The 13,075-nt window shown below is 46.8% G+C and overlaps 1 protein-coding gene across 6 annotated transcripts in view; it reads left to right on the plus strand.

Moving 5' to 3' along the window:
* The window catches only part of HVCN1 (hydrogen voltage gated channel 1), a 35,650-nt gene extending 22,579 nt beyond the window's left edge, over positions 1-13,071 (plus strand). For 5 of the 6 annotated variants that reach the window (XM_036929218.2, XM_036929220.2, XM_036929221.2 and 2 more), the window contains 5 exons: positions 822-1,097; positions 5,354-5,455; positions 7,985-8,216; positions 12,353-12,465; positions 12,849-13,071. In XM_036929218.2, the coding sequence (XP_036785113.1) occupies positions 822-1,097; positions 5,354-5,455; positions 7,985-8,216; positions 12,353-12,465; positions 12,849-12,914 (789 nt within the window). In that variant the 3' untranslated portion in view covers positions 12,915-13,071. The other variant, XM_036929222.2, reaches the window with a different exon arrangement.
* The last annotated feature ends 4 nt before the right edge of the window (positions 13,072-13,075 follow it).

The raw sequence follows: 13,075 nt of genomic DNA on the forward strand, positions 1-13,075 counted from the left end.
CTGTATTGTGTGAGATAGGGAACTTTTTTTTGGTACTGGGAAGGTCAGCTGTCCTAACCTCTCCAGTTTTTATCACATCCAGGTTCCTACAGGGCTGTGGGTCTGTTTGGGACTCTCTTTTACCCATCTATGGCTCCTATTGCCTATTCTCGTACTCATACCTGAAAATTTTCATTATTGAGCTTCATAAAAATTTGATATCTGGTAGGGTAAGTTGGGCAAAGGGAGGAGGATTATTCACTTTTTGCTTTAAAGTCATGTCTTTAAACAACTGTCCTTAGTATATTTTAAATAGCAGTGGTCGAACTTAGGAAAAAATCCATTTTCCCTCCCCTCTCAAGGACTGCTCTCTGGTGTGACGAGGGGACCTTCACTTTTCTGTGAAACTCTAGGTACTCTTACTTTTGGCTTTACCTGCCCCTGCCCCGGCAACTCCCACCTCCTCGGGTCGTGCTGCCCTGAACTGGGGGGCCGCTCTTCTGGTATGTACACGTGGGCCTGTAGAGAGTATTTTGTGACTGGGCTGCAGTACCAATTCCGTTGGTTACTGCAAGCAGACCACACTGACAGGCCTGATGGGGCCTGGGGTTTCCTGTTGCCTCACTGGCACTGAGACCCTGGATTCCAAAAATAAAAGCACAAGAAACCACCGTGACCTCACGGTCTCCGCTCGCACGGTACTCTGAGCGCCCGGTCGGTCTTTGCCCTGGGGCCTGGCCCAGCTGGGGCCTCGCTCGCCACCGGAGTGACGTGGGGGCCCGAGTGGCCTAGACGGGCCGGAGGGCTGCCCTTCCTGACCGCCCTCTGTGCCCTCCCTTCAGGCAGTCACCCGCAGGGCCAGGGTGGCTCCCGCCGAGAGGATGAGCAAGTTCCTGAGGCACTTCACTGTCGTGGGGGACGACTACCAGGCCTGGAACATCAACTACAAGAAATGGGAGAATGAGGAGGAGGATGAGGAGGAGGAGCAGCCGCGAGCCCCAGCCTCTAGCGAGGAAGGCAGAGCTGCCGACCCAGCGGCAGCCCCCGTGCCCGCGCCCAGGCCCCCCCTAGACTTCAGGACCACGCTAAGGAAGCTCTTCAGCGCCCACAGGTTTCAGGTAGGTGGGCAGAGGCCCGTGATGCCCGGGGTGGGGCAGAGCTGTCAGTGAGAGTCACGAGGCCAGGGCGGGGGCCCGTCTCTGCCACCACCTCGGTCATCCGAACGCTAACCATGCGTCAGGTGCCCCCACAGAATTGGGTACACAAGGCAGGTTCCGTGTTGTCAGGCATAAAATAAGCCCTGACCCAAAAGTCAATTCAAGGTCCATGACCTGATGGGTAAACAAAATGTGGTCTCTCCATAGGGAGCCAGAAAAAGGAATGAACACGTGTACAATGTGATGAGCCTTGACAACATGATGCTGAGTGAAAGAAGCCAGACACCAAAGGCCGCATACTGTATGGTTCTGTTTATATGAAATGTCCAAATACATAAATCCGGAGAGACAGAAAGCATGGCTGCTATAAGTTAGAGGGAGGGAAGAATGGCAAGCGACTGCCTAATGGGTGCAGGGTTTCCGTTTGGGGTGATGAGAATGTCCTGGAACTATACAGGGTATGATGGCCTCCTGACCTTGTGAATGTGCTGAAGGCTGCTGAGCTTTAATGCCAACTTTAGAGTGGTAAATTTTGTGCGATGCAAATTTTACCAGACATACACAATGTAAAGGAGAACCCTGGAGGTTAAAAAAAAACATTCCTGCATTCATTTTCAAACCAGTCATTCAGCACGCATTGTGTGCCTGCCCTGAGCTGAACGAGGCCCAGAGGGTACTGGGCCTCAGACTCATCGTCACAGGGACTGAAGTCTCTTCCTTTGTGGAATGATGCCCAAAATATGTGCCTTGCTTTGCCCACTGCTGACCTGCAGGTGTGGGCATGGGGAGAACAGGAGAGGGAGACGTGTGTCCTTGAGAGTAGACAGGGGACAGAACTTCCTAAGGCTCAGTATCTGTCCTGATATCTTCCCATTTTGAAGGACAAGCGCAGATTGAGTCTGGCCAGCCCTGTCTCACCCCAGAACCCTGAGATGGGCAAGTAGGTGTCTGGAGGCATGTTCCAAGTCCCAGAGAATGTAGGAGGCCCAGGAATGTAAGGGAAGCCTGAGGCTCCTTGTCAGCCCAGTTCCCAAATGGAGCCATCTGGGGGATCTTGCTGCAGGCATCTTCCTGAACTGAAATTAGCCTGTTCTTTCCTACAGCCGGTGTCTGGAAGCAGAGAAGCAGCCCTTTCTTCTCCCATTAGTGACTTTGTTCCAGAGTAAAATAGAAAAAAATTTACTTTGGACTTTCTTTTGCTCTTGGGTGGCTCAGAAAAATGAAGCAAGCCAAGCTACCCAGCATGCCTTGCAGCTCAGCGCTTTCTCTGTGGCCGTGACAGGAAAGGAAACATGGTATTAAGTTGTTGGGGTTGAAATCCCAAACCCTCAATCTTGGGGGCAGAAGGAAGAAGCCAGCTTCCTCCCAGCTGTGAGGGGGGCCCTGGGCCATCCTCTCTGGGAGGTTGCCCCATTTCCTGACTGGGCCACATGACTCAGGGCTGGTACCCTGAGCTCGGACCCCCAGACACTCTTATTCACTCCACAGTTGCTTCTTCAGCACCCACTGTGTGCTGGGGCACGGTGGCCAGCATGGCAGACACAGCTCTGCCCTCACTCACGGCCACCCAGATCACTGCTGGTTCCAAGTGGAAAGAGCCCTCTGCAGGAAGACAGAGGGAGTTCGGGGGAAGCCTGGGGTTGGGGGAGACCTGAGCTAGATGGACCATCGGAGGATGTGTGGCAGATGAGGTGACATCTCTCACCTGACACCTCAGGGCTAAGCAAGAAGCAACTCTGTGGATGGAGAGGGGAGGGCTTTCCAGGAATTAAGTGGCCACATGGCCCATGTGTAGTGAGTAGAGGGATCCCTTGGCAGGAGAGGAGGTGCTGGAAATCATCGGTGGGTGGGTTGGGGGTGCCCATGGAAGTTCTAAGTGTGTGGTAGGAGGTCGCGACATGAGCAGGTCTGTGGAGGGACTCGGAGTGGAAACAGGGAAGCCACCATGGAGCAGGAATACAGGTTCAGGGGTTTGCTGCCTGCTGGTAGAATCAGCTTTCCAAGATTCTGGAATCCATGTCTCTGATGCGTCCCCAGCTGTTACATGGTTTGAGGCAGCCAAGGTGACATGATAACAGTTAACTGCTGCTGTCACTTCTCACACAGGACAGTACAGCCTACGGGGAGAATCTGGGGTCAGGCCTCTATGGAAACGATGGACAGGGCAGCTGAGCCAGGGAAGGGGAGTCAGGTAGGTCAAGTTGCTCACTGTGGCTGGGCCTTGTGCTAAGCACACTTCACACCTCATGTAATGCTCCCATTGCTGTCCTGGGATGGAAAATGTGACCAACCCGTTTTCCCCAGGAGGACTCTGAAGCTTAGAGTGAACCCAAAGCTCTGTGGGACTGAGACGTGTGCCCAAGGTCCAGGCTACTGGGGGCACCAGGTGCTGGCCCCCTACCTGCTGCCCGATGGCCCATGCTCTGTGCCACTGCCGTCTCCTCTGAGGCACGGCTGTCTTTGCCACAGCAGGATTCGGAATTAACCAGCTCCCCTGGATTCTCAGCATTTTCCTTTGTGACATGATTGCCCTCAGAAATCCTACTACCCTGGGAACTGGCAAATCCAGACTCTTGGAGGTTAGTTCACAGAGGCACAGTTGGGACCCAGGTACTATAGTTTTAGGACCGTGGTTCTGTCTCTCTTCTTTAGTTGAAGTGAGGTTCACATAACATAATCATTTTAAAGTAATTCTGTGGCCTTTATTTGGTGCATTCACACTAGTGTGCAACCACCACCCCTATATTGTTCCAGAATATTGTCATCCACCCAAAAGGAGAGGCAGCACCCATCCAACAATACACCTCCAGCCCCTCAGCAACTAACAGCCACTCATCTACGTCTGCAGGTTTACCTCTTCTGGACATTTCATATAAATGGAATCAAAAAGTACATATGGTCTTCTGTGTCTGACTTCTTTCACTCAGCATGTTTTCTGGGTGGAGCCATGTTGAATCAGTACTTCCTTTTTATGGCTGAATATTCAGCCTGTTTTTTGGTATCTCTGTGCTTTGATTTTAGACCAGATAAGCTCTCAGATCCCTTTAGTTCTAAAATAAAACCAAGGATAAAGAGAAGGAAAAAACGTACCAAAGGCTTGAATTTTTATTATGTTTCTGAATTTGGATATGTGTGAAAACTTCATAGCAAAGCAATTTGCCATGCAATTTTCACAATAAACCATGTCATCAAATACTTCACTAAAATAATTTCCTACAGGATGAAATGGTCAAAGGATTAATAGTCCATTCTTATATGAGTCTGAACTTGTTTAATTTCAACCAGAAACTGCCGACACTGCCATGGTAATGGCAGATTAACTGTCAGAGGTCAAAGTCAACCTACCTGAGAGTGTAAGAGGCAAGGCCCTGGCGGAGTAAGTGTTGGTCCAAGATTTCCAAGGGAAGAGAGGGTCAGCGTCCTTTGGGGTTCCTCCCATGGCTGCCATTTCCACCACCACATCATCTCCAGGGTCTACACCCTGCCGTCAACATTGTCACCACGTCCATCACCCCCACTGTCATCAGTGAGACTGTGCACTTGTTCGCCCACTCCTCATCCCCTCCACCAGGTCACAAACTCCCCAGTATCTCATCTTTCCCACTGCAACCCTTCTCCAGAACTCCACCTTTGCCCTCTCTGAGCACGAGTCAGGGCAGATATTTCACAGCTCCAGACAGAAGCTGTTTTGTGTGCTGAGCGAACATCACTGCAACCCAACTGCCAGGTGTAGGCAGTCTCCAGACATCCTTCCACAATTCAGATCTCTGAGGCTGGATGTTTTTAGTTATTTATTGAGCATCTGTTATGGGCAAGAACAATCCCCAGAAATAGAAAAAAACTTTAAAAAATTATTTTTTGCCATCTAGGAAAAATCATTAATTAGCAGTTTGGTTTAAGAGATGCTGAGAAACAGCAAATGAGTAAGAAAAAGATGAGGAGTGCCTGAGGGTCAGTGAGTAAGCCACACAGAGAAGCTGGAGGACAGGTTCTGCTCGGAGGTGGACAGGCCAGGAAGGTGACAGGGAGGAAAGGCTTCTGTCCAGAGGAGCTGGCCCCAGCAGGCCCCAGGTGGGGGGCACCCCAGCTCTGGGCAGCGGCCTCCCACGCTTGGCATCTTCACCCACGGTTTCACCCTGATGTTTCCAGCTCTTAAAAATGGAAGGAGGGTCCCCATGCAGGCCCCATGGTCTCTGACTCCTCCCTTTCGTCCACAGGTCATCATCATTTGCCTGGTCATTCTGGATGCCCTCCTCGTGCTTGCCGAGCTCATTCTGGACCTAAATATCATCCAGCTGGACAATAACTATGCCGCCAAGGTAGTGTGTCAGCAACTCTGTAGTACGGTGCACTTCTGTTATCTGTAGTGAGGATAGGCAGTGTGGGGCAGATAGCATCCACCTAGAAGTGGCAAGGCCTTAACAGATTAGCTTGATGGGTTGGGGAGCGGTGGTTAGTCAAAGAGCAGAGAAAACGTCTTTCCAAATTACATATAGGCATTCACTACAGGCAGGAAACCTCACTGCACTTGATGGCTGATATCTTGAGCTACCCTGCACCACCGAGCTGCAGTGGGTCATGGAACATCTAACTAGGACCATGATGCCTTTCCATCCCCTGGAGGCAGACGAGCCCCCTCTCCTGCTGGCATTTTGATGTGGTCCCTATGCTGAAGCCATCTTGGGGACATGCCCCCACCCATTCCCTGATTCAAGTTACTGCCTAAGCCCATCCCAGACATTCACCCAAGGGGCAGTGGGTGCATGAAAAAATGCAACATGTGGCTCATCCTGAGTTACATGGGAGAAGGCTCCACACCTTCTTTTTTTCCCAATTCAATGGATAAGGCAAAAATGTCTTTTCAAGTAGGAAAAGAGGAGGAAGAGATTATTAAACCTCCTTCCTACTCCTGGCCCCCTGCCCAAGGCAGCTGTTGTTTTCTTCTGAGGCCAGCCCAAGTCCTTCCATAGAGGGATGAATTATCTCTCCTTTTCCTCTATTTTTAAATAGAATCAGTAATATACCTGCTATACTGTCTATGCGTTTTTCCTCAACTTTTTACTACACAAAATGGCAATGCACATTTTGCCGTATTTTCTTTGTCTCTATATAATCTACAAACACACCCATGTTTTGACCATTTGAAAATGTTAGACATCATGACCCAAAGGCTTCACCATGCCTAAGGTCTTTCTCCTACAGAAGCAGAATAGCATTATCACATCTAAAGAAAATTCATCAATAATTTCGTAATAGCTAATAACCAGTTTGCATTCAGATTTCCTCATTTTATCCCAAGAATGATCCAGACTTGTGGCATTATATCTGGTTAGATGTCCTCAGACTCTTACTAATCTGGAAAAGTCCTCCCTTTTTCTCTCATGACATTGCCTTTTTGAAGTCCAGTCAGTCTCTTGTAGGATGTCCCGATTCTGGATTTGTCTGTTTCTTCAGAGATCCTTTAGCTTGTCCTTTATTCCCTGTATTTCCCATACTCCAGAGGTTAGGTCCAGAGGCTTGATTACCAAGAGTCCTTTACTCCTGGGCTGTTTTCTTTGTATGGTGGTGCCCTGGGCTGGGGCCCCCCATCAGTGACAGGAGGTTGGATCGCTTCACTAAGGTAGTAAATGCTGAGCTGCTCCAGGAGCACTTTTCCCTTGGAAGTTATAAATAACCTCCTGGTGACACCTGAATGCCATGTGGAAATCTTCTTCCCCAGTCAATCAGCATCCATTCATGATCATTGCCTAGGTCAGTGGAGATGTGGGGGTGAAAACTCATGATTCCTAATTCTGTCTTGCCTTCTATATCTAGCAGCTGGTATTCTTTTCTAGAGAACTTTCTCTCCCCACCCCCCATGAGCATATCTCCCCACCCCCCATATCATGATGATGGACTCAGGGGTTTTTTTGTATTCAGAGTATTACATTCATAATCATTCTTTTCAGTGTTCAAATCATCCCAAGTTTGGTCACTGTGAACCTCTTCAGAATGACTGCCATGTCCTTTTGACATAACTCCACAGTTGCTGAGCATTTCCTTGCTTTCCAGCTCACTTTGAACTTCTCCTGCCCCAGAATGAAATCGTACTTTAGTGAAGACTAGCATTTATAAGTCAAGATCTAGGACCCTCTTCACATCATCTATCCTTATGATCATTTCTCTCAATACATATGGATCAACCTTGGTCTTTTTAACAATTGCACAGTGCTCCATGTGGAGGGCCCACTATGCATTCGACAAGTGCTCTAATGGATATTGCTGTTCTACAGCGTAAAAAATATTTTGTTCTGCAACCGATGCTGCGGGAAACATCCTTATAACGTGTCTTTGTGCATGTGGGTGCTTGGCTGCAGGATAAATTTCTAGCAGTGGGATTGCTGAGCTAAAGGACACGGTGGACATGTTCAGTCCTGCCATTGCTCAACTGCCTATGGAAAAGCAGACCCGAGCCCTTGTCTGTGGTGTTCCCAGCCCGGGAAAAGTGCCTGGTGCTGGCAGTTCAGGATTGGTCAAATGAATGAATTCTCTCAGGTTACCAGGCAAGTGCACTCAAATCTAGAACAGGGACATCCTATTAGAGAACTGGCTGGACTTCAAAAAGTCAGTGTCATGAGAGAAAAAGGGAGGACTTTTCTAGATTAATAAGAGTCTGAGGAGATCTAACCAAATACAGTATCATAAATCTGGATCCTAGTTTGAAAGAAAAGTACTATAAAAGGCATTCTTGGTATGAATGAGGAAATGTGAACGCATACTGGTTATCAGATATTATGGAATTACCATATGATGTGCCCCAGCTGTGGCCAGCCTGGCTTACTCTCCCTGTGCCTCCTCGTCCCCTTCAGGTGTTCCACTACATGAGCATTGCCATCTTGACCTTCTTCATGGTGGAGTTTTGCTTCAAGTTATATGTCTTCCGCTTGGAGTTCTTCCACCACAAGTTTGAGATCCTAGACGCCATCGTGGTGGTGGTTTCCTTTGTCCTCGACATCGTCCTCCTGTTCCGGGAACACGAGTTTGAGGCTCTTGGCCTGCTGATTCTGCTCCGGCTGTGGCGGGTGGCCCGGATCATCAACGGTATGTCCCACACTCCCAAGTTGAGAGGAGTAGTTGGGTGTGTGGAACCCGGGCGGAGGCACAGGGGCTGGCATGTGGCATTTCCACTCGTCCCCTCCTCCTGCAGACTGGAGGAAAGTGAAGTAGTCTGATTTGGCATTTCACTGCTGTCTCTGAGGCTACAAAATGTTCATCAGGGATATTAGTCTATAATTTCTTCTTTTGTGGTGTCTTTGCCTCATTTTGGTATTAGAGTGATGCTGGCTTCATAGAATGAGTTTGGAAGTATTCCCTCCTCTTCTCTATTTTTTGGTAAACTTTCAGGAGAAAATCTTCTCTATATGTCTGATAAAATTCGGCATTGAATCCATCTGGCCTGGGGCTTTTGTTCTTGGGTAGTTTTTTGATTACCGATTCAATTTCATTGCTGATAATTGGTCTGTTTAGGTTTTCTGTTTCTTCCTTGGTCAGTCTGGGAAGATTTAATTTTTCTAAGAAGTTGTCCATTTCTTCTTGGTTATCCAGTTTGTTAGCATATAGATTTCCATAGTATTCTCTAATAATTCTTTGTATTTCTGTGGGGTCTGTCGTGATTTTTCCTTTCCCATTTCTGATTCTGTTGATGTGTATAGATCTCTTTTTCTCTTAATAAGTCTGACTAGGGGTTTATCTATTTTGTTTATTTTTTCAAAGAACCAGCTCTTGGTTTCATTGATTTTTTTCTATTGTTTTATTCTTCTCAATTTTATTTATTTTTTTCTCTGATCTTTATTATGTCCCTCCTTCTGCTGACTTTGGGCCTCATTTGTTCTTCTTTTTCCAGTTTCAATAATTGTGACTTTAGACTATTCATTTGGGATTGTTCTTCCTTCATTAAATATGCCTGGATTGCTATATACTTTCCTCTTAGAACTGCCTTCGCTGTGTCCCAAAGTTAGGGCTTTGTGATGTTGTTGTCATTTGTCTCCATATATTGCTTGATCTCTATTTTAATTTGGTCATTGATCCACTGATTATTTAGGAGCATGTTGTTAAGCCTCTGTGTGTTTGTGAGCCTTTTTGTTTTCTTTGTACAATTTATTTCTAGTTTTATACCTTTGTGATCTGAGAAGTTGGTTGGTAGAATTTCAACCTTTTTGAATTTACTGAAGACCACTTTGCGGGGGAGACACCATCTCAAAGGGTGCATGTAAGCTGAGAAATGCTTTTTGTGGCCTAGTATGTGGTCTATTCTGGAAAATGTTCCATGTGCACTTGAGAAGAATGTGTATCCTGCTGCTTTTGGGTGTAGAGTTCTGTAGATGTCTATTAGGTCCATCTGTTCTAGTGTGTTGTTCAGTGCCTCTGTGTCCTTACTTATTTTCTGTCTGGTTGATCTGTCCTTTGGAGTGAGTGGTGTGTTGAAGTCTCCAAGAATGAATGCATTGCATTCTAGTTCCTCCTTTAATTCTGCTAGTATTTGTTTCACATATGTTGGTGTTCCTGTATTGGATGTATATATATTTATAATGGTTATATCCTCTTGTTGGGCTGACCCCTTTATCATTATGTAATGTCCTTCTTTATCTTGTTACTTTCTTTGTTTTGAAGTCTATTTTGTCTGATACAAGTACTGCAACACCTGCTTTTTTCTCCCTATTGTTTGCATGAAATATCTTTTTCCATCCCTTGACTTTTAGTCTGTGCATGTCTTTGGGTTTGAGGTGAGTCTCTTGTAAGCAGCATATAGATGGGTCTTGCTTTTTTATCCATTCTATTACTCTGTGTCTTTTGGTTGGTGCATTCAGTCCATTTACATTTAGGGTGATTATTGAAAGATATGTACTTACTGTCATTGCAGGCTTTGGATTCGTGGTTAGCAAAGGTTCAAGGGTAGCTTCTTTACTATCTTACTGTCTAACTTAACTCTCTTATTAAGCTATTATAAACACAGTCTGATGATTCTTTACTTCTCTCCCTTCTTATTCTTCCTCCTCCATCCTTTATATGTTAGGTGTTTTATTCTGTACTCTTTTGTGTTTCCTTTGACTGCTTTTGTGGATAGTTGATTTTATTTTTTTTGCCTTTAGTTAGTATTTGGTTGGTCTGCTTTCTTTGCTGTGATTTTATTTTCTCTGGTGACATCTATTTAACCTTAGGAGTGCTTCCATCTAGAGTAGTCCCTTTAAAACATCCTGTAGAGGTGGTTTTCCCTCAACTTTTGCTTGTCTGGAAATTGTTTAATCCCTCCTTCAAATTTAAATGATAATCGTGCTGGATACAGTATTCTTGGTTCGGCCCTTCTGTTTCATTGCATTAACTATATCAAGCCATTCTCTTCTGTAGGCTCAAGTTTTTAATTTGGTGTTTCCTGAAGAGTGTTCTGTCAAACCCTATCCCACTTTGCGGGGAGAGACACCATCTCAAAGGGTGCATGTAAGCTGAGAAATGCTATGCCCTGGATTCCACCCTTTGAGAGTCACAACACGCCTCAGTATGAGGAAGACTCTGAAAACTGTAGTCTTCCAAATTGACTGATTTTACACTTTGAGGGGAAATAACATCTATTAATGTGCTGTAGACTACGGCTCTGGAGAACACATTTGGGGAAGTAATACTTTACTATATTTCAGGTAAAAATCCTGTTCTCATGCACACCCTGTTGGTGCAGGGAACCTCCTACCATGTTTCTGGTACGATTTTATGTGGACAGAGTGGTCACCAGCTGGTTCTTGGTTCAGCTGGCAGTGAACCCACAGAGTTGCTCAAATGCTTGTCTGTGTACTGGCCACATCAGAATCACTTTCAATGCTTTTTTTTTTAAATGGACGGTCTGAGGCAGAAGTCTGGAGTGGTGCCCAGGCAGGGTGTCTGCCTTGAAACACTACCAGGTGATCTGGCGTCTAGCAGGTTTGGGAATCCCTAGACTGGGGTCCGATATGATAGGCTGTGGCTCGTTGTCTGGAGAATGAGCAAGCAACAGCACTGCCCCCAAGGCAGGCCCATCTTCTGATGTGGAGCTCAGACCCTGGTGGCACAGTGAGCCCTAGCGCAGCCTCCCGGGCTTGGCAGCCACTGCATGACCAGCAGGTGAAGGGCCTCGTCTGCTCCAATATGGGGCTGGGTGAAAAGCTCTGCCTGGGGCAGTGGGGGCTCTCACTGGCTTTAGGGGCCAGTTCAGATCTAGTGATTCAAATAAAGCCCATTGAGAACATTTATTTGAACTCGGTCAAAGGAAAGAAAGGTTTTTAGTTACCAGTGAACGTGCTTATGCTAACTGATCATTCATGAAACAGAAAAATTCTCTGTACAAAGGTTATGCACAATTGAGGTAGATAAACCATTATTAATCATAAATGACTCATAAACCACAGCTACTACCCATCACTCTCATGTCACCATTGTGAGGTTTGCTTTTCCAGGTGAAACCAGAAGATAACTGCTAACTTATTTCTTTGAATGGTAGCAGGGCATGGAAAGACTTGCTAATAGCACAGTATTACTTTGCTATCAAATTTAGAAGCATGTTGCTGAAACAAGGCTAAACTGGACACAGTGAGGCAACCAAGAAAGCTGGGGACCAGGAACCATTGCTCCCAGGCCTCATGGGCACCTGTGGAAACAGGTCCAGATGTGGTCACTCTCACTTGAAAAGGGGCAGGGCACCCCCAGTGCAGTAAGACAGTCCCCACTGCGGTGGGCATTTGGGAGCCATCAGAGGAGACTGCTGACCCCTCTGTCAGCCAAGATTTAGGTTATCACCTGACAGCTAAACTGGCCACATGTGTGGAAGGTGAAAATTTGGGAAAGTGACAATCCCAACCCCATGCTTGAACATTTCCAGCGTGGCACTTTCCTGGCCTTTGTGTACAATGTCGCTAAGCAGCAGGCCTGTGGTGACCGACTTCTGTACGAAGGAGCTTACCGACCATTTGATCAGTGATTATTTGAAAGGATTTCTCATCCCCTGCAAGCTGGAGAGAAATATTTCGCAACTGGATACTGAGTAGCTCAGAAATGAAAATCTGACCCTGTTAGTTCTCATGCCTTTAGGCAGCAGCTGTTTGACTTGTCTTTTTCAGCCCTCTTCCCAACCACGCATTTATAAGGAATAAAGATTTTTCCCCAGGTGATTAAATTTGAAAGCAGGATCATTGAACCTCTTGATTATTTTTCAGGGATAATTATCTCAGTTAAGACTCGTTCGGAACGGCAACTGTTAAGGTTAAAACAAATGAACATACAACTGGCTGCCAAGATCCAACACCTTGAATTCAGCTGCTCTGAGAAGGTAAGAAGACGCTCCAGGGAGAGTGCCGTGTTTGCAGTTCCGTCCCTTCATCCGGAGCTTCTCCACACCCCACGCTGGGCCTCTGCTCAGCCAGGCTCCCAAAGCCCTTTCCTGTGGCTAAGTCTTCCTGTCCTTGCAGATTCAGCTTAGTGATCGCCTCCTGCCCTAGAGCTATGCCACCTGTCCCTCTGCTGATAATCTCTTGTCACTGCTACCACCACTGGACCCCCGGTGACTAGTTGCTCCTTCAGCAGATTGATGCCAGGAGGAATGTGGCTTGTATTCAACTTTCTTTTGTCCCTGTGCCTCACAGAATGATTGTCAACGTTGCTGGTGAGGCTCAGAAGGTAAATCCAGTTATTTGTCTGCTTTTGTAATAACAGGAACAAGAAATTGAAAGACTTAACAAGCTGTTGAGACAGCATGGACTTCTCGGTGAAGTGAACTAAATGCCTACCTGCCCCACCAAAAGAGAGGACGCTGCCTTGGGGGCTTGTGCCTGTGAGGAGAAAGACAACTGCCTTTCCTAGGCTTGGTTTGGGGCTCTTGCCTCGCTCTCCCCAAGCTTGGATTCTAGCCGGTGGGGGACACAGTCTTTTGGAAGGCTTTG

The sequence above is a fragment of the Manis pentadactyla genome, chromosome 14, assembly GCF_030020395.1.
Source record: "Manis pentadactyla isolate mManPen7 chromosome 14, mManPen7.hap1, whole genome shotgun sequence".
NCBI lineage: Eukaryota > Metazoa > Chordata > Mammalia > Pholidota > Manidae > Manis > Manis pentadactyla.